This window comes from Diorhabda carinulata, chromosome 5 (genome assembly GCF_026250575.1).
Source record: "Diorhabda carinulata isolate Delta chromosome 5, icDioCari1.1, whole genome shotgun sequence".
Taxonomy (NCBI): domain Eukaryota; kingdom Metazoa; phylum Arthropoda; class Insecta; order Coleoptera; family Chrysomelidae; genus Diorhabda; species Diorhabda carinulata.
This window is the reverse complement of record NC_079464.1, coordinates 9,050,410-9,077,495: the sequence shown is the minus strand read 5'-3', so window position 1 is coordinate 9,077,495 and position 27,086 is coordinate 9,050,410. Positions and strand designations below refer to the sequence as shown.

The 27,086-nt window shown below is 33.3% G+C and overlaps 2 protein-coding genes across 2 annotated transcripts in view; one reads left to right on the top strand and one right to left on the bottom strand.

Annotated features, from left to right (window-relative positions):
* The window catches only part of LOC130893816 (short-chain dehydrogenase/reductase family 16C member 6), a 32,231-nt gene extending 16,348 nt beyond the window's left edge, over nt 1-15,883 (top strand). The window contains exons 3-6 of the mRNA XM_057800212.1: nt 13,950-14,185; nt 14,612-14,773; nt 15,410-15,609; nt 15,665-15,883. Of these exons, the coding sequence (XP_057656195.1) occupies nt 13,950-14,185; nt 14,612-14,773; nt 15,410-15,609; nt 15,665-15,767 (701 nt within the window). The 3' untranslated portion in view covers nt 15,768-15,883. The remainder of the gene's footprint in view (nt 1-13,949; nt 14,186-14,611; nt 14,774-15,409; nt 15,610-15,664) is intronic.
* A 5,096-nt stretch (nt 15,884-20,979) lies between these two features.
* LOC130894093 (pH-sensitive chloride channel 2-like) overlaps nt 20,980-27,086 on the bottom strand; it is a 51,266-nt gene continuing 45,159 nt past the window's right edge. The window contains exon 8 of the mRNA XM_057800672.1: nt 20,980-21,279. Within this exon, the coding sequence (XP_057656655.1) occupies nt 21,043-21,279 (237 nt within the window). The 3' untranslated portion in view covers nt 20,980-21,042. The remainder of the gene's footprint in view (nt 21,280-27,086) is intronic.

Genomic DNA, 27,086 nt, shown 5'->3' with positions numbered 1-27,086 from the left:
AATAATTTATTGCTCAATTAGTGCTGCAAAAAGAAAAAATGATTTTTTTTTCGGTTGTTAAGTATAGTTTAATGCTGACATAATGACGGGATATGTCATAGTGCTGAAAGATAACTACAAAATCGATATTGGTGAAATTTAAAAAGTAACCAGTTAGTCTCTTTTATTGCAGCCTGTTAGCCGAAAAACTTTTTGAACAAATAATCGTTTATAAAACTGTAAATTTTTCATATTTTAACAAACTACTTTCTTATTTGCTTTATGTAAAAATTAAAGTACATCTATAAAAGAGAGAAACTAATTTTATAACCGTTATGTGTGAGATGTATTTTGCTTCGAGCAACGCTGTGTTTCGCTGATCGATTAGTTATAAAAGAAACGCTCGTACGAGGGTTAGTTACTACTTAGGTTTACTTTATATGTACTGTACTTTATCATTCAAAGACGCGACAATCATTTTACATAGATTCAAAGAAATCAACGATAGTTCTGTGTTCAAAGATATATTAAGATCATGTACATTGTACCGAAAAGTAATGCAAAGATGCAAAGACACAAAAAATTTCACATAAAACGACAAAATGGACGATGTTTTGACCAGCTGCAAAATCTTAAATGTTTTCTGAACACTAACAAAGAGAACGTCGATTTCAAGAAGCTGTTAAAACATAAGAAATGGGTAGCCCATTTAAAATCGATGATTAGTCAAGATTTCTAATAGTCGTGTGTACGTTGAGACAAATGAAAACAAATATTTATAATTGGATATGGCTTTGTTGTTTTTTCAATTATTCTTCATTGAGATCAATACACTTTTGCAAACGTTTGATTCAATTGTCGAAGTATTTTTTCCATTCAGATTGAGGTACCTACAAAACATGTGATTTGAACGCATCAACCACTTTTTCAGACGTAGAAAACGTTGATATTGCAATTTATTTTTGATCTGCGGGAATAAGAAGAAAAAATTGGGTGCTAAACAAGGATTGTACGGCGTATGACATATTAATTCGATGTTTTGACTGTTAAAAAATGTTTTTGTGGCTCGCATTGTCGTGGTGGAAAATGATTCGTCTTCTACGATTGGTTTCTCTGATTTTTTCGAACACTTCTGGCAAATAAAAGACAGGTATTCCGAAAAAACAGGTTTCGGGTTCATATGCATAGATCCATGATTCGCCGCCTGTCATAATCGTCTTTTGAAGCACCGCGATAGAATTTTTTCAATATTTCTTTGCACAAGTTTTTTTTGAGCGATTGTCAAATTATGCAGTCTCCAACGCGAATTTCTTTGATAGCCTAATTTCCATACAATATTGAATGTATGGCGAACTAATGTGGAACTAATGCTAAAGTATGCCTCAATATCATGGTATTTCACATGACGATCTTGTAATATCAGTTTACGCACAGCATCGATGATTTATGGCACAACAGCTAATTTAAGAGGATGTTCATGAAATTCATCAAATAGCGACGAAGTGCGACCAAAATTGAATTCGGAAAACCAGCGAAAAACGGTAGATGGAGATAATGCTTTATCACCAAAAGTCGGAGAGAATTAATCGGCACACTGCTGTTGGTTTAATCCACGTCGAATGTAATAGAAAACCATCGCAAGTAGATTCTCGCAATTTAATTCCATTTGTAGACCAAGATGAATGTTTCGAATATCTAAATACGTTCACCATTAAAATTGTCAAACTTTATAATGGATATCTCAGATTTATTATATTCACATCAGTGTTGCCATATCTTAAAACTTCACTAGCAGTCCTCGTATATGCTGATTGGTATTCCAAATTATTTTGACAAAAAACTTTTATACCGTAATTTCAACATTTTCACTTGAATTTCTGATCCTTTTCTCAATTAAGACCTATTAATCAGGATAGAAAACAATTTTTTATTAATATGAAATGGAAAAAATTATGAATGGTTCTATTTACCAACGCTTAAAACGTTAGTTGTGCATAAAAGTAACCAATTCTGAAAATGAAAAGGTCATTTATTACAAGTGTATAAAGCTAAAAAAATTGGTTGTAACGAAAATACATGGACACAAATATGAAATTGCGTATTCAATTAATGGTACATGAAAACACGCAACATAATACTGAAATGTCATAGATAAGTGAAACGTATGGATTCTTCCATAAGGAATAGGATAATCTATGTGCAGTAACTCCACACAATCTAATTTTGTGACGTCAAACAAGCTTGTAGATATCCTATAAAAACTTCCATCTTGTTGATATTGACACGAACAATGGTCATATTTTCCACTCGAGATTTGTTATGGGATATTCATTTGAATCATTTGATGATTCTCTATAATCGATTTGCTTTTTATATGTTTTTGTATTTGGGCATTTTCTAAAATAGAGTAATATGTAGTGCTGTTTCTAATAGAGGATGTTTGAGAATATGAACATGTAAAATGGTATATCTAAATCCGCTATTTTATGTGACTTTTTGCGTCACTCCTTAACATTAGGAAACGTTACATTCTTCATAATCTTCATAAATCAGTTATGACAAGTAGTTATGTGAAAACTTCAATTAACTGTTTAAGTTCCGAAGAATTTATTAATTAGTGTAAAAAATGACAATTATTTCCTTATTTAAATTGACAATTGACTCATTAGTTTAATTCAATAGTATTTGAAGAATTATAATCTTTGGAAACAATATTACTAAAGACATTGTTATTTAAAGTAAGTCCAATTTCTCTTTAACTTCTTGTCTAACGTTAATTTCACTTGAAGTTATGAAATCTACATGTACTCGTATGTCTGGTGCTTGGATCAGAATGTTTTCTGAAATTTTTATTTTATTTTCTAATGAGCTTTCAGCATAGCCTTCGGCTAAACTGATAGATTTCCGTGTTGCTTTATTTTCAGAACGTCCGCTTCTGAGTCTACCAGGAGAGACGCTGACGAGCATCTAAAATAATGTCCTGTATATCCTTCAACATTAGGTAGACCCAGCTACTCAGCAATCTTTGCTAGTAATTCTCCAATCGTATTTATGCCAAATTTTTCATTATAATACGGCACAAAAAATCTGTCGTGCTTTACCGCAGGAGATCTAATATTCCTATACTTTTTGAGGAGGTCAACAAGATTGACACCAGTAATATTTTCAGCAGTGACCACTAATTCGCGTATATAATTTTTATCAACATCACTTGAATATTGCTTTTTATTCTTTATTTGGATAAGAATGATTTGATGGAAGTTAATTTTCATTTTGATACAATTTGAAGTGCAGGGAATTTATAACTTACAGTATTTTTGTGTTGAAACTTTTTTGCTCAATATACAGACAATTAACTTATTTTCATCACCCTACAAACTAATAAAATTTTTATGAAAAATAGTTGAACTTGTTTAAGATTAAACGTGGAGCTCGTGAGTGTGCATTTTCATCTGGATATATCTACTTCCACAGTATTTTTGAAATTTTCTAATTGTTCGTAGGTCTTGGATGTGAATTAACTCGTGATCCTGATCTAGCATCTAATGCTACCGCCTCTGAAAAAACTGTGATAAGATATATATATTCAAAATATTTAAATACCGTTTCCAATAAAAAAATCCACGAACTTTCATTTTTTAAGTGATTCTGTTTTTTTGGTAATTTGAATATGAAAACGATATTAGTAAGAATATATCATTAAACTACTTTAATACTGTAAAGTAAAATAGGACAAAAACAAACTGGTTTTAAACTCGATTATATATTCACATCACGAGTTTTTCTATTAGATTTTTTCACTATTTAGCGTGCTGATAAAATCCCCATCACAGTTATCAATCTGTACTTATATTTCAATAGGTCAGTTTTTCTTACTGAAATAAGAAATAAAACGGTCATTTCGCTATCACAGGAAAATTTCTTTCTCAATATCGCATTTCATCTTCTCATGTTTATCAATAAAATCACAGATTTCTTTGGATTTTCTAGTACCTCAAATTATTAATTGTTAACATGTACTTAGATTGAAAATATTAAAATACGTAGACTTCTCATTAGTTTCCTGGAATTTTTATGTCCCACTTCCCAAGATGGTGGTTGTGCTTCTTCGAGGTACCAAGCCTATTGATAAACTGGACAGGACATTCGCAGAGTAGATACACTCATGTCTGAATGGTTTGCTCACAGAGTCAGCAGTTGATGGATTGTCTTACGTCTGGAGTATTTCGACTTTATCTGATTCTTTAGCCTTTAGCCTTCCTTAGTGTTAGCCATATTCATTTGGCTACGCATTTGGTCCATTAGCTTCATACTGTTTTCTAGCTGGCTGAATTATCTGGTTTCAATGTTTTCGCCTGAACTAGCCTGAGAGTGCCCGTAATTGCCTCTTTTTTCACTATAGAGTGAAGTGGCGGCGGGCTCATTAACGCCTCTAAGGCTAATGGCTGAACATTTTTCCCGTGATACCAAACAGATAAGCCTCTAAACTTTGTTCAATTTTTTGTCTGAGCTGTTATTATTTCAGTTTACGATTACCAACAAGCGATGCTTATTTGATCATGAGACTAATGACTGTTTGGTATACCCAGTGTGTAGGCTTAAATCCCCATCATGTTTACGAGCTTGCGATAAGTTCATATAGCCGCTGTGGCTGCGGAGATAACCTTGTCTAGATTATTGTTTCAAATTTCAATTAAGTGTATTACTCAGGATGCCTTCTAGATATTAAGTTTCATTGAGGGTATGTGCGTGTTTTGGTGTTTTTCTTATCTTTTTATTTGGAACTAATATTGTTTCTCCTGGGATGATTGGGATCTGCTCTTCATTACATTAATTGTGCTTAGGGGCGTATGCATTCTGGTAGGGATTATATATCAATGCTAGCCCCTTACTACCACTACTGGTGAAATCAGCGCTGTTCATCTAGTCATAATTAACTTATTATTATGACAAATGGATACGAACATCCATCTATTGTTGATTATTTTTTAATTTAGTGGTTTATTGATGATCAGTGGAACACCGTAATATAATTAATAAAAAAATTATATGTCAAATCAGTATTTCTTAGGTGCTTATATTTTTATTATTTACAGTTACAGATTTGGTTCCAATACACAATTTGTTGTTATGCTTATTTTTTTCTATTCAATCTCACATTCTTTAATGTATCTCTAACAGTTTTTGATGTAAAGCCCGATTGAAACATTCCTGATACTCAATGAAACATATAAATACCGTTTCATCTCTGTATGGTCATAAAAAAACTCGAATGCCTTAAAAAGATCGTTGAACCACGGTTATATGTGAAATTCCATTTAGCTGATATCGAGTGTATAACTGCCAATAGGTAGGCTTGCATTCTCGAAATAAATTTATTCTGGCATATATTTAAAATTTCATTTGAAAGAAAATTATTGGAAACTAGATCAAAAATCACTATTTTGAGAATTTCTAAGAAATGTAAAAACATGTGAAAAAAACATACCAACACAAAATATGTCGATTCGTCGCGACCCACTTTAGACGTATTTGTAACGAAAACTAGAAATTATGGCGGTATATTTAAAAATTTACAAAAAGGCGAAACATTTTAATTTTCATACTTCTTTTCTATCACATCTACGGGTAATTAATAATCCCAGAGACTTAACTTATAATATTCATTATTATATCAATATACTAAAATTATATATAAAACCTGAGCTGTGGGATCGAAAAAGACTTATGTTGATCTTCCCAAGATTTCTTAGAAAAAATAATTTCATGAGGTTGATGGAGATGGCAAAGAATAAGGTAACCTACAAGATGAAGGCAATCGAAAATAAATAAGATATGAGCGATTTAACTTAAAAAACTCAATCTATATTCATAATCAAAGATATGCTTGGATGTGAACCAATAATAATAATAAAACAGTGAAATTCAATAACTTTGGAGTGATATCTGTTAAAGAATCCCGACTCTATTGTCTGCGGAAACTGCGGTTTATCATTATGAATGATTGGCGGTCCCGCTGATGATATTTTTAAGTCCTGTCATCATGACTTTTATTTTGATTTCATGTATTCGAGTTCGCTTGTAATTTGAATTTATTTTTTCAAGTAATTAAAACTCTACAAAACCATAAATTGTGTTGGTCTCAGTTTGATTAGGTTAGAACATGAAAATCACATCTTGTTATGGGTGCCAGCACTACCAACTGTGTTGTATTGTGTTCTGAGATCTAAGCAGCCTAGATGTGATCCCTGAAGTGCCGATTTTCGCCTGCGTGTGTTCGAAATCGTCCAGCTCTAAAATGGATTGCGTAAAAGTTATCAAACTATTGAAAGGTGCCAAAGAGTGGCCGACGCGGAAGGATCGTGTTATGGACGTGTTGGAGTTATATGATGCGATTGGATTCGTTGAAGGTACCAAGAAGAATCCTAAGTTTTCATCTGAAACGCTAAGTAAGGCTAAAAAGGCAGAACATCAAGTCTGGAACTCAAGCTAAGATAATAATTTCTCAGGTTCACCTCTTTTTGATTTGAGTAGCTAGAATATAAGAATCGTAGCCTTTGTCTATGAACAGGTTTCAATGGTTTCCTTTGATTCCTTACAGAAATTGGTTCTTTTTTGCATAGTGAAACGATCTTTTGGGACCAGTTAAAATATCATTTATATTGTTTCATACTTAAGACCGTATTTCGTGTTTCTAATTTCTATTCATTTCCCACTTTTTATGACCACTACTTGATGGTTTATGGGTACTCATAACAAGATGAGAATCTTCCAAACGTGCTTAAGATCTATTCTCACGTAGCAACGGAAATAAGAGCCGAAACACCAACAACAAAAATAAGATTGATGGCAACTAAAATGGAAACGCTTGGAACAAATGAGGGAGTGAGTCTTAGAAATAAAAAGATAAGACAGGATATTAGATAAGAACTACGAATTCTGTATATGTTGAGATGGTGTTGGAGATATCTTGTTGAAAAAATGCCATAAAACAGTTGGGCAAAATGGGTAGAATACAAGAAACCAAGCTCACTAAGACCACTTAGCAAACCACCAAAAAAGTGGTGTAAGAGCTAGAGCTCAGCATCGAATGAAGAGCTCAGGAGAAAGCTAGATATTCAGAATTGAACAGGAACGTCTCCTATTGACTAAAAGGAAGTAATTTGCAGAGCATAATTATTGTTCTAGTCAAATGTTAGTATTTATTGATACTTGTTCGTTAAATCTATATTTTCGGATGTTCTGCAGCTACTATTTAGCGATTTAACGATGTGAGTACCTAAACGTTTGGTTGAGTTGTTTACACAAGTCTTCCGAAAGTGCTATTGAATAACTTGCGATAAAGTAAAATCGGGTTCAAGGCCCGTTGATGAAGAAGAAAACCATAATTTAATAGCTAATTCTCATACTACTAGAACTTTTAAGTACTTACGAGATTATTTTTCTCGAAAAACACATTTAAAAATCACAAATGTTTATAACTTTTATATAAATTGCCAAATAACATCTTTGAGCTTATTTCTTAGACTTTGTTCTCTAAATCAAGCAAATATCTCGATTTCTATTACAAATACGACCAAAGTAATTCAATTTTGGGCTAGATTTTATCTATTTTTTACATCCCAATGAAATTTATCATTTTCAACTGTAAATTCTCCGAAGTTGTGAAAATATCAATTTATATTGAAACATGCACCTTTTAGATGGCAATTTTACTTAACCTATCGAACTCATTTTGTGCCTGCGAGATATTTATCTGCTTTCATAACAAATAAATCTACTGTTATGCAAATTGTTGGTCTACTCATTTCCCATGGAAGCCTCTGGTTTAAAATTACTTAGGACTAATAATTACCATTTATATCCACTATATGTAATTTTCAACATTCTAAAATTATAATAAGATGTTTCTGCACACTGGAACGTTTTGAGGTCATCGGTTATGTAGTTCATGCTGTTCTAACTGAATATACATGGTGTTTCTAAATTCATGCGACAATATACAGGAGGTGATTGTTTGTATGATATTAAGATGGGTCTTTCCCTTTCAGTGAAGCTAGAAACTTGAAATTTTGTAATTTTCTTGCACTCATAAACGACTAATCGTGGGTATTTTTTGAATATTCCTGTTACATTGTAAGAGGTGGAATTAGCAACCCTTACTTTATTTCACATCAAAACTTTTTCTAGCTGTAACTTAAAATCAATCTTTTATTTGAAAATATTTCTTATTGTTGAATTCTTTTCCCAAAACCAATAGTTATAGAATTATATAATAGTAGGCTGTTGTCATTTTGAAAATGCATGTACCGTGTTTATTCAAATGATAGCTGGCTGACGTCAAACACTTTTGTTGAGTTACCAATCGAAGTAACTTGCAAGTTTGTAGATTGTTATTTTCACAGCAATTCTTCTGTGAGGAGAGTTTTAGAAGAGTAGCAGTTACATCTTTACCATTTCCAACGGGTTCAAGTTCTTTTACCTAGAGATTTTCATCAATGATTTAGATTTTGTGAATGATTATCACAAGAAATGCGACAAAATCATTTTCCACACATTTTCCAAAAAATTTTCACAATAATCACGTATGGACAGCCGTGAGTTCCCATAAGATTATAGAGCATCACTTTCAAAATGTTTTTTCAGTGAACGCGAGGATTCATAAGAGATAACTTAATTGGGACGCACTTTCTGCCTCAATCATCAAATTCTTACACTAGTTTTTTCCAAAATGATCTCTCTGATTGACTTGAAGACATTGCACTCAATATTAGACAAAACATGTGGTTCATTCACGATGGTACTCCAGAAAACTTCAGTCGGTCTGCTAGGCAACATTCAGCATTGGTGTTCTCGATCTCCAGAGTTAAATCCTTGTGAGTTAACTTGTGGGGTTACCTTAATCATAATTCTACATGACATCCATAGTTAATTTCATCGATTTAAATAATCGTATTTCAATAGCCAGTGACTCCATAAGAAATACATCTCAAAGTTTTGAACGTGAAAGGCATTTATTACGAATCGTTTTACATTCAACATCTATTGGTTTTGGTTTTGAAATATTTTAAAATGAAGCAAGTATTGTGAGAAAAAGTTTTGATATGAAATAAAGTAGAGGTTGCTAATTTCATCCCCGTGTATAATGTGACAGAAACATAGAAAAAACATGTAGTTACTCCTTTCGGAGTGAATAAAAATGACTATATTTCAAGTTTCTAGCTTCATCTAGCTTCAAGATCCATCTTAATTCCATACAAGCAATTACCTCCTGATTTTTGTCGCATGAATTTAGAAACACCCTGTATGATTCTTTGATATTCCAAAAGGTATAAATAACTACGTAAGAGGTGGTCATAAGCTATACCACTGACCTTAATAACCAGTAATACTTCTGTGAAATTCGATAATTTATAGAAAGTACATATTTAGTTGCAAAGCGAAATTATTGCTTGTTGTAACTTGATTATTGTTGCAAAAAATGTATGGAACTGCAACACTTTATTTCTATGTATACAGTGTACGGTATTTGTGTTAGAAAGTTTATTTACTCAGTTGTCTTTAGAGTTAAAAAATTATTGAATTGAAAATTGAAAACACAAAAAAATATACGATACACATCCTATGTAATTGTCAAACTTTTATTAACTGAATGACTGAAATCCTGGCATTTGACCTAGTAGTACATCCCTGCGAATCTAACGGCATTCGCCAATATTCGTGAGCATCCACGGACAAGGGCGAGGAGACTTAGTATTAGTGTTGTCGTTGCTACAATATAACATTTTACAATATATGGTACATAAAAAAATATCTATTGTGTCAAAAACTCTTCCCAATCTCTGTTATCAACTATATTTTTGTTTCAAACATCTTTGTTGCTTCTTTTCCATTCGATATAAACATCCCTACGATTTCAGCTGTATTTGATCTATACTCTTCAGTTCCTTTCGTTTCTGCTTCGTTGATTTCCTGTTTACATCCTCTCTATTTTGTTACTAATTTCCTAGTTAATTGTTCAATTCCTATTTCTTCTACTTTAGTTTTATTTGTTCTTATTTTTTTACCGGATTATTTCAATAAATCATTCCAAATTACTTGGTTGAGTTGCAGGTTGCAAATTGTTGTCCGTATGCACCACATCATCAAGTTTATGTGTCCTACTAGTAATTTTCTATATCTAGTATAATCCTTTTCTCTCACTATCTTTTGGGAGCCTGTCAAATGATTTTTATTTACCTATATAGGTTAATGGTAGTCTGCGAGTCCAGTAAAAGACCACTTTCGGGACGTATTACGTGCAATATTTTTTTTAAAACGGGCATTGTTGTACCATAAAATTCATATTATTCAATTCACATTTTTATAATAAAAATTAATTTTAACAATTTTTTTAATAATTGTTAATTTTTAGCTTACAAACAAAAACATTATTTTTGAATAGTTATATTAAACGTACAATTATTAGCATTACTCATCTGTAAGCACGGTATTTCAAAATTATTCGTTGAAGCGAGATTTCTTGAATTGCTTATATTATAATAAGTTTCTGAGACAATTTCTATGTTTGAGTTACCTGCGTTTTGAATTTTGTTAGCTATATCAATCTTATTCTGACCTGAATCCTCATTGTAGCCTTCGGCAACTTGAGATGAACTCCAACCACCACGTCGTTTTAAGTTTATGATGTCAGCACATTCGTTAGCTTGCAAAGTATCCGAACTACGCCTAAAGCAATGCCCTGTCTATCCCTTTGGGTTTGGCAATTTCAAAAATGTAGCTATTTTGGAGGGAGCATTACCTACAGTATGCCTACAGGTTGTTTATTACATTTTCCTTTATTGTAATTAATAAAGAGACGTCGATGAGGAACGTTAGTTGGGCGTAGTGCTATATACTTCCTATACAAATTTGGCTCTTTTTCCCCATTAATAATAAATGATCTTGATTTGTTTGTTTTGGTGTTTGAAATTTCAACCAAGTATAGTTTGTTTGTGTTCTATGTCGTCAATTAATATATTAGTGATTTTTTCCCGTCCACATGCACCTGTATAACCATATATATATACCACATATATAACCATAATCAACAACACTTTGGTCATTAGATATTGTTCGTCTGAAGCTTCTACTAAAAACTTATCTACATCCTCTTTATTAAGTACTCTAGACTTCTTTAATTTATACCCTACGAATTTTTTCTTCATGAACGCTGTTAATTTAAAATATTTGCTTATGTCGATATTTCTTCCGGTACGTAGCATGGCCTTCAGCATGGAATATAAACACCACAACAAAGAAGATTTCAGCGTTTCTGATATTTCTGCCAAATATGCCAATAAAACATCCTCACAAATGCTTATTACCTTCTTATCCAGGCACAACTTTTAAAAAATTTGGTATGTTTGTTCATATTGTGTCCGCGACTCCGACGGTAATAAATCAAACGTTGCTTTGGTGGCCGTCTAAAAGCTTTTACCGGACTATCATAATAATTTTCTGGCAAGGTCCGACAAAATGAGATTTTCTGAAAATTAACCGGAAAGTACTAATTTCTAGCCCGTTTTAAAAAAAATATATATTTTTACTGCATATATTTCATTTGTCATTTGTTCTATGACAAATATATCATGTTGTGCAAGCTTTCTGGTGCCTATGTATAGAGGATGTCTGATACATAATGTCCGGTTTGCAATGTTAACATTGCTTATTAAATAAACATACAGAAAGAAAGCCTTAATACGTTCAGCAAGCTCTTCAAGACCTTGGTAAAACCATTTGTTGGAAAGAAATAGTTGCATTGCATTTTCAACATCTCCTTTGCATAAAAATTTTGCCATGGATTTTAATAAATAGTAATTTGACGGTGCAAAGTCCAGAGAGTGCCACCTAGTTTTCAGATCTTATTTTTCGTAAATTCCGCAATATGTGGTTTAACTTTGTCTTCTAAAGATACCAATCTTTAGAACATATAAGGGAGTCTGATAATAGACGAGAGCTGATATTAGGTTAGTTTTCTACTGCTTTCCTTGCAACCTTAATATTCCATAGGGTGGACGACCTAAGCGCAGACGATCTTCAAGCATCAAATCTCCACTATTAAAACTATTAAACCAACGATGCGTCCTTTGTTCATTAACTGTATGTTTCTCTTCAATTTCACATATTTTCCTTGCTGCCACTGTAGCTTTGAACTTTGTTTTCATAAATATAATAAAAATACACATAAATTTCAAATTTATCGCAATCATACTATTTATTATAAACGAAGAAAGAATGATTAAAAAGACGTGAAGTAATTGTACTTTTCATAAAATTAGAGACCACTGTTAACAAACTACGATATGGTTGAATTGAGGTATAGGAATTTTCACATATGGAATTCGAAATTACCTATGAGACACCCTCTTTATTTCCGAAAACTACTCTCGCATTTAGCAAAAATTTTTACTGTTGTATGACGAGTGCTACTCAAGTTTTCAAACAGACAAATAGAAACAAATATCCATAATTGAATATAGCTTTATTGATTTTCAAAATATTTTCCATTAAGATTAATAGAAGAACTTTTGTTTACGTTTCAACCAATTGTCGAAGCATTTTGTCCATTTCCAATGAGGTTGGTACCTACCAAAATATATGATTCAAAAAAATCAACCACTTCTTCGGGTGTATAACGTTGATATCGCAATTTATTTTTGATATGCGCAAATAAGAAGAAATTATTGGTTGTCAAACAAGGACTGTATGACGGATGACGCATCAATTCGACTATTTAAAAACGTTTTTGCTGGAACTGATGCATAAGAGCTCGTATTTTCCTGGTGGAGAATGATTCGTCTCCTGCGATTGGTTTCCCTGATTTTTTTTAGCACTTCTGGCAAACAAATGCTGGTGTTTCATTCAGAATTAACCGTTCTACCTTGCTCTAATAGAACGTGGCGAAATGTCCAGTTGTTCATCAACTTCTTTTGAAGCACTGTGATTGAAGTTTCTTAGCATTTATTTGCATCAATTAAAAAGAGATTTTTTAGAGCTGTTATCAAATTATGTTGTATCCAACGCGAAAATCTTTTTAACAGTAAAATTTTCATGCGATATTGAATGTATTCGAGTGGAACTAATACCCAAGTATGTCCAATCTCACGGTATATCACATGATGATCTAGCCCTATTAGTTTACGATATTTTCTAGCACAACAACCGATTTTGGAAGATCTTCACGAAATATATCCTGTAACGAAGTGCGACTACGATTGGATTCGGCGAAACTTTTAGTTCAATTTTTATCAAGATGAATATTTCAAATATCTGTAAACAACTCAAATAACAGTTGTATGATAAAACGTTCTGAGTAAATTAACTATTGAAAATGTCAAATTTTATGATGGCATTGTCAGTTTTGACATATTCACATCAGTGTTGCCATGTCTTATAACTTAAATAACAACTCTCGTTGTTACTTAATGCTGCTCATTCAATTTAAATCTTTTATATTGTGTTTTTATAATGAATATATGAACAGGAAGTGTATTTTATTAGCCCGCTGCTAAAAAATAGCATTGACATTGAATAGTAAAGAGAATAATCGATATTTGAAAGCATACGCTCATGAAGTGACTCTATTTTTTGCTTAAATCAGCTGTAAAATATAAAATTATTGGTATTTAATCAAGAAATTATAACATCTTATATTTATAAACCCTTCCCATATAGGAGCAGTATGTAGAAAATGTTTCCACAAGCCACTTCCGCATAGTACTGAAGATATTGAATAAGCCATTCCCAATAAGGTTCATATCAGTTTAAGAGTTAAATTCATTGGTCCTTTTAAGTTTCTTAAGAGTTCGTTTATAAACCTCAATACTCAAGCCGTTAAATATGAATAATCGTTTAAGTGAACTGCAAGATTCAAGGTGTAATGCTGTTCAGCTTTTTATTTTATGATATTGATAACATATTTGTTACAGGATTGAAGATGTTGAAGGATTTTTGTAAAGAGAGAAATTTTCATATCACAACATACGACATTGATATTACGGAAAAGGAATTGGTTTACAAGTACGCGAATATTATCAAACAAGAATTTGGACCAGTCGATATATTGATAAACAATGCAGGTATCGTTTGCGGACAGACGTTACTAGATATTCCTGATCATATGATTGAAAAAACGTTCAAAGTTAACATAATTTCACATTATTGGGTAAGATATCCATAAATTTACAAATCGAAATTTACTTCAAGATAGGTGTTTCTGATATTGAAAAATTGTGTCAAAGTTACGGAAGAGAAATATTATTTGTAGTCAGTTTATTAATATTTTATTAAGTTAGTAAGTTTTATTTTATCAGTAAGAACTGATTTAGTTTTAAGACAAATGTTCCTGATCAACAGCTAGGCATGGTTTCTGATGGTGTACGGTTTCTTCGCCTATCACATTCCGCTGCCTCAAGAGTCACATCTTGTCTCACCCTCGTCAAACATCTACCTAGCGTATGCAATCTTCGCCCAATTTCAGCTGTACGAAATCTTTGCGAACCAGACAACTGGAAACAGCCTCTTTTTAATAACTCGATATTTTTTTGGTTGATTTTGGCCATTTTCTATAACTTTTTTTTTATTTTTTTAGACAGTAAAAGCGTTCTTACCAGATATGATTAAGCAAAAAAGTGGACATATCGTAACGGTAGGAAGTCTGACAGGATTTCTAGGAACATATAAATGTACAGACTACAGCGCAACTAAATTTGCTACTATAGGATTCCATGAAAGTCTAATGTATGAACTTAAGGTAAATTTAGCTTTTAATATTAGATTTAAAAATATAATCTATTGTTCATAGTTTATGTTATGATTCTTGATATTTTTTTTTTCATTGAAAATAGTTGCTACTATAGTATATTCATGCCGCTATTATACTTGACCTACCATCCTTTTTTCATAATTCCATACTTATAAAACTTCTATGGTGGTTAAGAACTAACGACAAATCGTAAAGACCTGAACATATTATAATCAGATGGCAATTACAACATCTCAACTAAGATCAGTCAATTTTTCTATTGGTCATCAAATCAACTGATAACTTTGTTGTTCTTTTTTACTAAATCATGTTGTTCTGTTGGACTTAGTAGTGTTTTCATTTCTTTCTCCATTGTTTTTATCAAGTTCTTAGGTGTTTTTATCTGTTTATATTATTATCAGTGCATTTTGCCCATCCAGAAATAGAATGGGACGGAATACGGAAATCCATTCGATATCGATCATTCTATTTAATCTTCTCGATCTATTGAGTACAGTTACAGTATCGAAAACGATAATGTTTTTATCTTTGTTATCGTTTTTATTTGTACTGGTGTATTAGAAAAAGCTTCGAAATGAAAAAATCAGTAAACTTCTTTTTCTTTAACCGAATTTTATATTTCAGACAGATGGACATCACAAAATAAAAACCACTATAATATGTCCATATTTTATCAACACTGGTATGTTTGAAGGCTGCAAACCCAGAAACTTTCCTATGCTAGAACCCAAAGATGTTGCAAAAAGGATAATTACAGCGATAAAGAGAGAAGAAACTTTAGTTACGATGCCAGCTTGTGGAAGATTCTTGTTGCCAGCTAAGAAGTACGTATAATTTCTTTGAAGAGCGAATACAATTAATCATATTCTCATTTTTTAGTTACCTTCCAGCAAAACTGACGTGGGCGATTATAATAAAGATTATGAAACTTCCCCAATCTATGATGGGTTTGCGGTCTTTTAACGAAGTAGAAGCGGCTTAAATTATTTTTTTACTAAACGAAAAGTTGACTCGTAGTTTTTAAACGTTTTATATTAGTTGAAATTTTAAGCTTTAACTTAAATAAAACAGATTATATAGTCTAGTTTCTGATCAGTATTTTGGTTTTTTTTTATTGATTTTCTCCAATTGATGGTATTATATGTCTTGTTATTTTTTTCAATACTCTAGCCGGGAAACTAAAAGTCTGATTTCACAAAGAACAATATTTTTAAATGATAATTTTTAATATTTTTTGTCCTCGTTTCCTCTATTCCAAAGAAAATTGCGTAAAAAATTCAGATTTGTCTCGCACACAAATTTTGAGACTCCAAATTGTTGTATATGACATGTATGAAATTAAATAGTTATATTTCGTGAAATTTAGATAATCAATGTCGATTTTCTTGAAAATTAGTAGGAAGGTAATATTTATAACCTTTTTCAAAATCTACCTTATGCCGAAGGGTGATTTGCCCTGGTGGTAGAAAGATCGATGGATTGACTAATTGAGAGCAAATTTCACTCTACAAAGTTTTTTTCTAAAGTTGATACTTTTAGATTTATCTACGATTGAAACTGCTCAAATGAAATTTCTGGAGAAAACTGATTATATTTTTTTCAAAGCACATGGAAAAACTTTTAAAATGAGCGCTGTCAAAAGTCTTTTGCATAAGAGTTGACTGAATTGAAACAAAAATAAGGTTTGTTCCTTTTTCTTCTTTGAAAAAAATGTAATATTTATTCCCTCCCCATCACCACCCCAATTGAAATTAATATTAATACACTTGCAATTAACTTTATGTATTATTGATATGATCCAAGTGATTTGACTGGATTTGAATGCTCATTTTAGAAAAAATAAAGATTAAATTGAGCATTGCATTTCCATAATCTTGAAAAAAAAAAGATTTTTCTTAAATAAACGGAAAACTATTCATGAGAAAACTTTTCAAATATTAATTGTAGTGTTTTTTTCTTTCCACAAATTTATATCTACTCGTATGTATCATAAAAATTGGAGGAGTTTGCATTCGCGTACCCAATGTGGATTGTGAAACCCCTTTGAGCTCCACCCTTTTGGAAACCGAAGGTTTTAATTGATAGGACGTTGAAGAAAGTACTAGTACTTCAAATTCCTCACAACATGCTCTCTCAAAAAAGTTTCTAGCTTGAAAATAGTGCGAGTTATTGTCGAAAAACCAACTGCTTTTTTTTAAATTTCGGAGCACGAATATTGGAGCATTAGAAAAAGAGAAACGTGGAGCTTACAATTGAGCAACAGCTGGCACGAACGAGAAGAGGAAGTATATATTAGTGATGATGAAATATAATTATTCAAGATTGTTTTTTATATTATTTTCTAAATTAAGAATTTTATGAATTTCTAAAATAGTTTTATTTTTTTTTATTTCTGTAAAAAAAATTTTGCAGTTTGTTCTTAGTAGCTGTGCAAGGGAGCTAGTTCACCAATTCAGCCAGTGCAGTGCAATCTGGAAACGGTGGCACTACATCTTCGTCATCGGACGAACGTAAAATATCAATAAGTACTAAATCGTACATCAAATAACCTCAAATATAACAATCAACAAATGCTCCATTGCTATCTGCACTACTCTGCACTATATCGTTCTTTATATCCGATCGAACTAATTCTACACACTCATGAATTGGCCTGCACTGGTCCAATTCAGTACAGTTCCAGTACAGCTACTAAGAACAAACCTATAATGTTATCAGCAATCGAAAATCTTCATTTGAGTCCAAACCGATTCTCTTCTATTTACTTCCACTGGATTGTTATCTATAACAATTTCTCCTACATTTTTTTTTTGGTGACAGCATCGTTGTTTGTTCGAGTATTATCAAATGGTTTTATTTTGGGTTGATATGTTTTATCTAATTTGGAACTACATTAAACTTTTCTTCAAATCAGAGCTACTGATTCTTCCTCAATAACCATTTCTTCACTCAATGAAACTGTTTCATTATCTACCTCATTCACTTGTACCGATGATGAATTTTTTCATTTTTCTCATTACAACTTTCTTTTTCGTTCATTATTATCCTTTCTAATTTACATCTATATAAACAGTTGTTTGTGGTCAAAATTTCCATCACAGTTTGTTTGGACCAAAAGCGCATTCGAATGAACGCTTACCAGGCCTTATTAGTACAGTTCGAGCAAAATAAGTAAATTTTTTACGTTGTTATATATCAGTGGATAGAATTTCAAAAACCTAGAACGAAAAAAGGTTATTGTGTCATGAAGTGAAGTAAGAAATTGGAGAAAACTGAGGTCATTGGAGGAAAATGAAAGTTCTTCTCCATCAGGACTACACACCATTTCACATTTCGGTAATCGTTTGGCTAAAATTAACGAATTGCTCCTCAAATTGGTTGATCATCCACTATATTCATTGGAAATCGCCGTTAAGTTTAACTTGGAGGCAGTGGCGTAACAATATCCATTGAGGCCCGTGGCAAATTCATCGGATGCCCTCTCACCAATGTAAAGAAGCTGATTTTACAATCATATTATTTTTGATTTTGATGCCGGAAGTATATCTCATGCCACGCGAATATAAATATTTGGATAGATGCTTCGCTTCTTCCAGGTTTATTCCTTTTTCATTCTTGTTATAACTTTTTTTTGGTCTACCTCGTTTTCTGTGTTTTCCAATTTTCGCTTATTCCATATTCTTTTAACAAGTCATTCTTCATCCATCGGTTGTAAGTGTCTTTCCTCTATATAATCTATCTAAGTAGGTTGTCTATTTAGGTCTTTTCTTATATCTATGTTTTTAATTCTATCTTTTTTGTTACTCCTTTTACTCTTAAGTTTAAGACAATAAAACTACCCCAAAGAATAATATTTGGATCCAACATAAAAAAACTTCATATCAATATTCCATTCCTATGAATTGGACTAATATTAAATAATGTGTTTTGCAAGTACATAGTTAAAAGTTAACAAACTTTCACAATCTTCACCTCTTAACATTTTAAATAATCCAACTTACTAGGAAAAATACATTAAGACCCTTTATCTTTATATATTAGTCTATTTTGGATTATTATTGTTAATACGATGTGGTTTCTTTAAATTTTAAATTAAATTGCTTAATCTGACAGATACTGATTTAAAGAAAATGATTTTGTAGGTGGTAGAAGGAATTTATATTATTAATTGAATGCTATTTTTACATGGAAAAACAAAGGAATTGAAATGAAGATATGTAAACATTATGCAGAAAAGGCTCCATATTATAAAATATAATAAAAGCTGGTAGTCTGTTTTTACAAGTAGCCATATGGACAGGGATGGTTATGAACGTCCGGACTCGTAATCTCCTGCAACTAATCCGTTGCTAAAACAATCTTGGTATTTGCATAATTTCATGTATAAAACTTTTTGAATTTATAGAAATAAAGTGCTTAAGACTATTAACTTTATGCACTCAATCAATGTCTCTTCTATTAGATGGAAAAATTAGGTACTTACCTAACTCTTTTATATAGAGGCTCACGCGTATTTTATCTTATCAAAAACCTAATATTTGAATATTATTATCAACATCCATAAATGATACTAATCTGTCAGTTGAACAAACACCGTTAGAATAAGAACCAAAATAAAATTATCACAATTCAATTGATTTAATCTTACCAGATAATAGGATTATTACAAAGGACGATTCTAGGGATACCTCATATCTACCATTTATTACCATTTATTACAATCTACACTTACAATTGAAAAACTCAAACTTACGAGTTTCGTTAATAAGAACTGCACTTAAATATATAAGCAGGTTGCTTTTTTCAGCTTCCAATGCGCTGTGAAGAAAGACAGGTGAATATCCAACAAAATGTTTATTATCAAAATTAAGATACTATACATAATCACCTTGAGGATTATGGCATTTGTCATATCTGTGAAAAAACTTTGCAATACCCTCTGTATAAAATGTAACAGCCAATGATTGGAAGTGAGCTCTTTGTGAGCTGTGAGCTCTACATAAGTATGGAAGCGCCGTATTCCAAGCCACAACTCAGAAAAAAAATCAGATTCTTGGTGCGATGTCGGGACTGTATGGTGGGTGTTCGAAAATGTCCCATAGAAGCGTGCGTCATACAGTGTAATTGTGAGTGTTGGTGTAGTGGTATTTTAGAAAGCATGTTCAGCATGGATATCACTAACGATTCTAAAAATTTCAACTTAATAAACGATTTGTGTTTGAACCCATTAGGCTATTTAGTTAACTATTACGTGTTCTCCCGCAACTTGTAAATGATTTAGATTTTGCATGTTGGCGGCTAAGTTTAAAACACCCTATATGAAATATTGATGAACTAAACATATTGAAGTAGCGGGCAAGCACTTGTTGTTCATTGGTTACAGTCTTATATCATTAGTTTCGATATTAATGGAGTTAGTATTTGTCCAAAAACATCGCCGGAAAATCCCCATAATATCTCGGCTTCATCCAAAACATACAGCTCCATAATATTACATTTTTTCAATCAACACTATTCGCTTTACAGTATATATATTGCAATGCATTTTAAAACTAAAGATAATGAAATACTGATTCTGAAAATTATCACCTATCACAACTGTAAAGAATAAAGGCAGCGTTGCTAAGAAGCTGGCATGTGATATCTTATATATTTTGTAATTCCAACAGAGGCCTCAATCAAAAACATGCTTCTCTTATGCCTAACTACGCCAATGATAATAGTCATCTATTTTTATTGTGCAAAACCAAATCAAAATTCTACAGGATAATATCCTGACTACAATCACTAACTACGTAACTCATTTTTTTCTTATATCAAAATTTTGACCCCATCAGATAGATAATTTCTGAAGGCATCCAATAAAAAACTCGTGAATGCTCAAAAAATACGTTTAAATTTAAACGTCTAAATAGTCGCAACTCTTCATCCCCATTTAAAGCTAACCGCACTTCGTGTTATTTATTTTTACTCTTTTTCTCAAATTCTTTTTTCGTAGTTTAATATCTAGCCAATATTCCTCTCCCTTTTAACAAAGAACAGGTCAAGTCTTCATTCATTTCTTTCATCGTTAATTTATTTGTATCTGCTGTGAATTTAGTGCTCTAGAATTATGAGGTTTGCGACTTAAGCCGACGACGTCTTTACTTGACCTTGTATATTACCTGCGCTTATATGTGAATAAATTAAATACATTTTAACGTTCAATATGATCGACTATATTTTAAAATTTTTATAATACAATAATAACAATGATATTATAATGCATAGACAAAAGACCAATACAATATATTAAATATAATAAATGCTACTGGAAATACGATTCTAGATTTCTTATCAATCCAAATGGCTACTTCCTGTGGCGTCATTGTATGGAAAGGAACATGATTAGTATTAATTGCTTCAGGAATTGGAACAGTCGTAACGTTTTCATCGTTATTTATAAGATCGCTGCTACTATGGGTTATGGTAGGGACCATACCCGCACCCAAACTCTGAAACAGATAAAATCACGCTAAAGACTAATATCGTCTTAAATTATTATTTTATATTTTTCTTTCTCGATTTTAAGGCAGTGTATGAGGAGCATACCAAATTATATAAAGTTATGAGAGTCTTATGATTACCAACAGCTAATAAAACTGGTTAATGAAAACGATGAAATCAGTATGTGTGTATGTAGATATTGAAGTGTCTAAACAAGTTTGAATTTCATGATATTAATGCTTGAAGCTCCAATGGCTGCTTGTATATCGAACTGGATGATGATCTCTTTTTTGCGTTACTACCACTCTAGATTGAACTGGACACATTTTCCAATTGCCTTAATTTCTGCTTAAAAAATGCTTGGTGTGTAGCCCAAGGTTCCAGAGTGTTTTGTTATCAATCCGTACACTCCTAGTCCAGTATACCGTTCAATGACATTTCTGTTCATTTCTTTTATCTTTCTTTGATCTCACTTACTTCTGCAGCTTAGTATTGAGTTCAATTTTTTTTAAAGCTTCATTCTGATACATGTCCAAGGTTTGGTATTTATTTAGGATTCCGTCTCTGAATATTTTAAGTGATATTTGTATATTTGATATTTGTGATAGTGTAGATGTTGGGCATGATTTCATGGTCCCAGTTGCACAAACGCAAGCGAGTCTTTGTACCTTCGAGAGATTGTTCCTCGTGATATACGGACTAGTTCTAGTACCCCAAACAATTTCCGTGTACATCCACAGTAGAATCTCTGGGTTTCAACCTCAGATCCTTTATGCGACGTTTCTGCACTCCATAAAGGCTTTTGTGGCTTTAGTGATTATCTCCTTTTCGTTTTTTGTGTTTGTTCCATAGAAGTTCACTATCTAGTTTGAGTCCCTTTTTTCTTCCTGGTGAGGAAATTAAGTAGGGTTGACGTTTAACCCCACCGATCGACCCTACCTTTTTGTATAGTTGAGTGTTTTATAACTAGGTCACAGGGTGTATTCCCAAAGCAACCTCTTGCGTAGACGACTATGTCGTCTGCATATTCCTTACAGGATGTGCTAAATTTAGTCAGTTCGCATAAGAGTCTACTACAAAGCTCCACATAAGTGGGGTTGCTTCTCTCCCTTATTAGCATTAATTGAAATGGTGTTTTGTCCTACTCTCATGTCTACAGTTCTAGTATAGTAGTTGTGCTTTTCTATCTACTCCCCTCACGTCCAAATCTCTTTTGACAGACTCGTGTGGAGCACTGTTAAAGGCACGTTCTATGTCTAAGAAGGCACATACTACGTTTTCTTTGTTCGTCACAGCGTAGTGAATTCCAGTTGTCAATGGTACCGTGGTCTCCGTAGAGTTGCTTGCATGCGAATTAACACAGATAAAGGGATTTCCAGTTCAGAATATCTGCTTTAATTTAGTTGTCGACAGCTTTTTCCAACGTTTTAAGTAGTAACGAGATGGGGATGATTGGACTGAAGAGATCTGGATGTGTGGTATACTTCTTTATTGCTTTTGGTATGAACGTTGCTTAGGCCCTTCTTGAAATCAGAATTACAAGAGTGCCTTTACGGAAAAGTGCCTTTCAGACGTTGTCGACACTGTAATTATAATGTTCCATTATGTTTTTATGTCATCTTAGATTTGTTTTAATACTTATATGAAGAAAGCGGTTTTTATTAAAGATAAAGAAGAAAACACTCTACAATGTTAATTGAACATTATTTTTTAAGTAGAATATAAATTGAAGAAACAAAGAAAAAGTTACTTAAATACCCCTCAACCCGCTCCGCAAGAAATGCTTTGTTGGTTACATATGAAAAAATTATCTGCAAGATCGGTGCCGTGATTGCTTGAAGCTGATCCAAAGCTTGCTCGCTTTGGAAAATTGAACCCAGATTAGGATATCTTCATATGTGATCCAAATGAATTATTCCGAAAGATTATTTCTGGATCGTTTGTAAAATCAATTTCTTCACACTATTATAAAATAGAGTGCTCTGACACCTTCACGTTTGATAAAGGAATCAGGCAAACTTAAGGAAGCTTAATAAGTGAAATAAATATGAATATCATAGACACAATATTCAAAAAATCTGAAAATTTCCTTGAAACCTACTGAACAAGGAATATGCAGCTTATGTGGAAGTAGGGATAAATGAATAAAGTGTGGAATTCTATGAAAATTGGGAATTCTCAGCTTATGGAGCAATAAAACATCAAAAACTCAATTTCACTAAAGATACTGAATATGAAAAGTGAAGATGCTTTTAGATCTTTTGATTAGTGCGTGGATTCAAAAGTAAATGTCAAATAAATTGCAAAATGCCATTGTTTTGTATTATAGTTATTATTAACACGTTCACATTAACATTTATTTGTAAGAAAATTTTTTACATAGCTTTAACAACAGAACTTATTATATATCTCATTTCTTCCATTCGCTCAGTAGTCGGTTGGTCGGACAGCGTTGCCAGTTTTCATGAGTTTTGAATTAATTCTGGCGTGAACATACTCCCCGCGTTGAAAGCATAAGGATGGCTTTCAAAGGTCAACTGGAAGGGGGCAGATTTTTTGAAAGCTTCTTTTGATGATTTCTCCAGAGGGAGTTCTTATAGAAGCGACCCTCGCGATACCGTCAGGGCCTCTATGGAGCTTGCTGATTCTACCTAATAACCACTGAGTGGGCATAGTGTTCTCGCCTTTCACTAAAACGAGAGAATCTTCTACTAGATGGCCTTGGTTGGACTTCCATTTGGTGCGTCTTTGGAGCTCCGCAATGTACTCAGATTTCCATCTGTTCCAGAAGTGCTGTGCTAATTGTTGTACGAGCTGAAATCTGGAAAGTCGATTCATTTTTATGTCGGTGACATCTTGATCAGGTGCTGCAATTATTGGTCTTCCAATCAAGAAGTGAGCTGGGGTAAGAGGTCCAAAATCGTTGGGATCAGAGCTCAGTGGGCATAAAGGACGCGAATTCAAAATCGCCTCGATTTGTGCGAGAACTGTGGCAAATTCTTCAAATGATAAATGAACTTGGGTCAAAACGCGCCTTAAATGATGCTTTACGCTTTTGACAGCTGCTTCCCACAAACCTCCGAAATGAGGAGAGTAGGGTGGTATAAACCTCCACTCTATATTCTGAGAGCTACATTTCTCGATTATAGTGTTGCTGCCATGTTTTAGAAAATCCTTTAGCTCTCGCTGTGCCCCGACGAAGCTTGTTCCATTGTCGGACAATATTTTTGATGGTTTGCCTCGTCTAGAGACAAAACGATATAGCGCTTGAATAAATGATTCTGAAGAAAGGCTAGAAATCAATTCCAAATGGACTGCTTTAGTTGATAAACAAATAAATACGCCAATATAACATTTACTTAAACGACAACCTCTACCTTTCTTATCGTTAATCATAAATGGCCCCGCGTAATCAACTCCCACTATTGAAAATGCACTAGAAGGATTAGTTCTATCGCGCGGTAAGTTGGCCATAATTGGCTGTATGGTTTTAGCATTGAATTTGAAGCATTTCACACAATTCTTAACAGTCTTTCGTGCAAGATTTCTACCGGATATAACCCAGTAATTTTCTCTTATAGTGCTTAAGAGCAGCTGAGGGCCGCCATGCAATAGGCGTTCATGTTCTTGTAAAAATAGTAGCTTTGAAAAATGATGCTTTGAATTGATCAAAATTGGATGCCTTTTGTCAAAGGAGTAATTTGAATGTTTTAGTCGCCCTCCTACGCGTAGCAAACCATCGGGTTCTAGAAAGGGACTAAGACTTAATAGATTACTATGGGAGCTCAAAGGCTTGTTATTTTTCAATGTTTCAATTTCGGTAGAATACGATTGAGATTGACAAATTCGAATGAGACATTTTAGAGAATCACTTAACTCCTGTACTGTAAGAGAACCGCCTCTTCTGCGATTTCTCTGAAGACAATGATCCTTAAATCGTAAAATGTATGCCATTGTTCGTTGCATTCTTGAGAAATTTGAGAAACGTTCAAAGGGAAAACTCAGAGTAGGGGGCGCAACATTGGTCAGAAGACTGGATTTAAGTTCAGGTAAATCATGAACCACCTCCAGCTTGTCATTGGGCCAAAAACTTGGGTCCTTAGCTAGCCAAGTAGGGCCGCGCCACCACAAATCAGAGTTTAAAATTTGACTAGGATATATTCCCCTTGAAGCAATATCTGCTGGATTATCGTGGGTGGGGATGTGCCTCCAATCGGCGTGTTTAGTGAGAGACTGAATTTCTGCCACTCTATGGGCCGTGAATGTTTTTAGCAGATTCGGGCTTGTGCGTACCCAAGCTAGAGTTATAGTTGAGTCCGACCAAAGTGTGAAAGATTTGAATTGAATTTTCAAAGCAGTTTTAGCTTTATCTGTTAGGCGGGCTAGAAGCAATGCTGCGCATAATTCCAACCGCGGGATTGGTATTGTTTTTATAGGTGCCACCTTTGCTTTGGCGCATAACAGGGATACATGAACCTTTTGATCGGAATCAATACTTCTCAAATAAACACAGGCTCCGTAAGCCTTTTCCGAAGCGTCAGCGAAACCATGCAGTTGTAATTCAACAGCATTCTTGCAAATAGCTTGTCTGTTTAACTCAAGATCGTTCAAAATAAGAAGCTCCTTCTCCAACCTTACCCAATTTTCAGATATAGCTTTTGGAATAGCGTCATCCCAGGCTAATTTATTTTCCCATAATTTTTGCATTATCATTTTTGCGATAATAGTACATGGGCTTAGTAAACCAAGGATGTCGAATATTTTTGATATAGTAGATAAAATTGTGCGTTTTGTGACCTTTGTACCTATAGGATTGGTATGAATTTTATATTGAAGCTTATCGTTATTGCAAACCCATATCAAGCCTAATGTTTTTGTTTTGCCATCATGCGCAAATTCTAGTATATCGGATTTTAAATCATTTGAACTTATATTTTTGAGCGCGTTGGTGTCGTTAGAGCACCATTTTCGGAGTGCGAAACATCCCGATTTAAGAGTGTCACTTATCGCTTTACATATGTATTGCGCATGCTCAAGTGTAGGTGCACCTGTTAACAGGTCATCTACATAAAAGTCGTGCTTAATGATTTCGGCTATTTCCGAGTTCATTTCTTGAATATCCTCAGCGAGTTTAGCTAAACAGCGTATTGCAAGATAACTGGCAGAGGCTTGCCCGTATGTAACGGTATTTAGCTGGTAGACTTCCAGGTTATCACTCGGATTTTCGCGCCATACAATTTTTTGCAAATGCCTTTGCTCGGGCGTTATTGAAATTTGCCGGTACATTTTAACTATGTCTGCCGAAACTACATAGTTATATTTCCTAAACCTTAAGACTATTGATAGTAAATCGTCTTGTAAAACGGGTCCAATGACTTGAATATTGTTGAAGGATAGACCGTTGCTAGAGGGCGCTGATGCATCGAAAACTACCCGTAGTTTTGTGGTCAAACTCTCTTCTCTCAAAACTCCGTGATGCGGCATGAAATATTCGAAGCTTGAATCATTGCCGTTACAAATTGTCATATGGCCTAGCTCTTTATACTCGTTCATAAATTGTATATATCTGCTGTGCAGCATTGGATCTCTCCTGAATTTTCGTTCTAATGCATAGAAACGTTTTTCGGCTTGAGCTTTCGACTCACCTAAACTAGAAGGTTGTTGCTTCAAAGGTATAGTGACTGTAAAACGTCCGTTCGCGTCTCTGGTAGTAGTTTTGATGAAATTGTCCTCGCAAAATTGTTCATCTGGAGAAAGTTGTCGCGTGCTAGATATTTCCTCGATTTCCCAAAATTTGGCTATTGAATTTAATAAT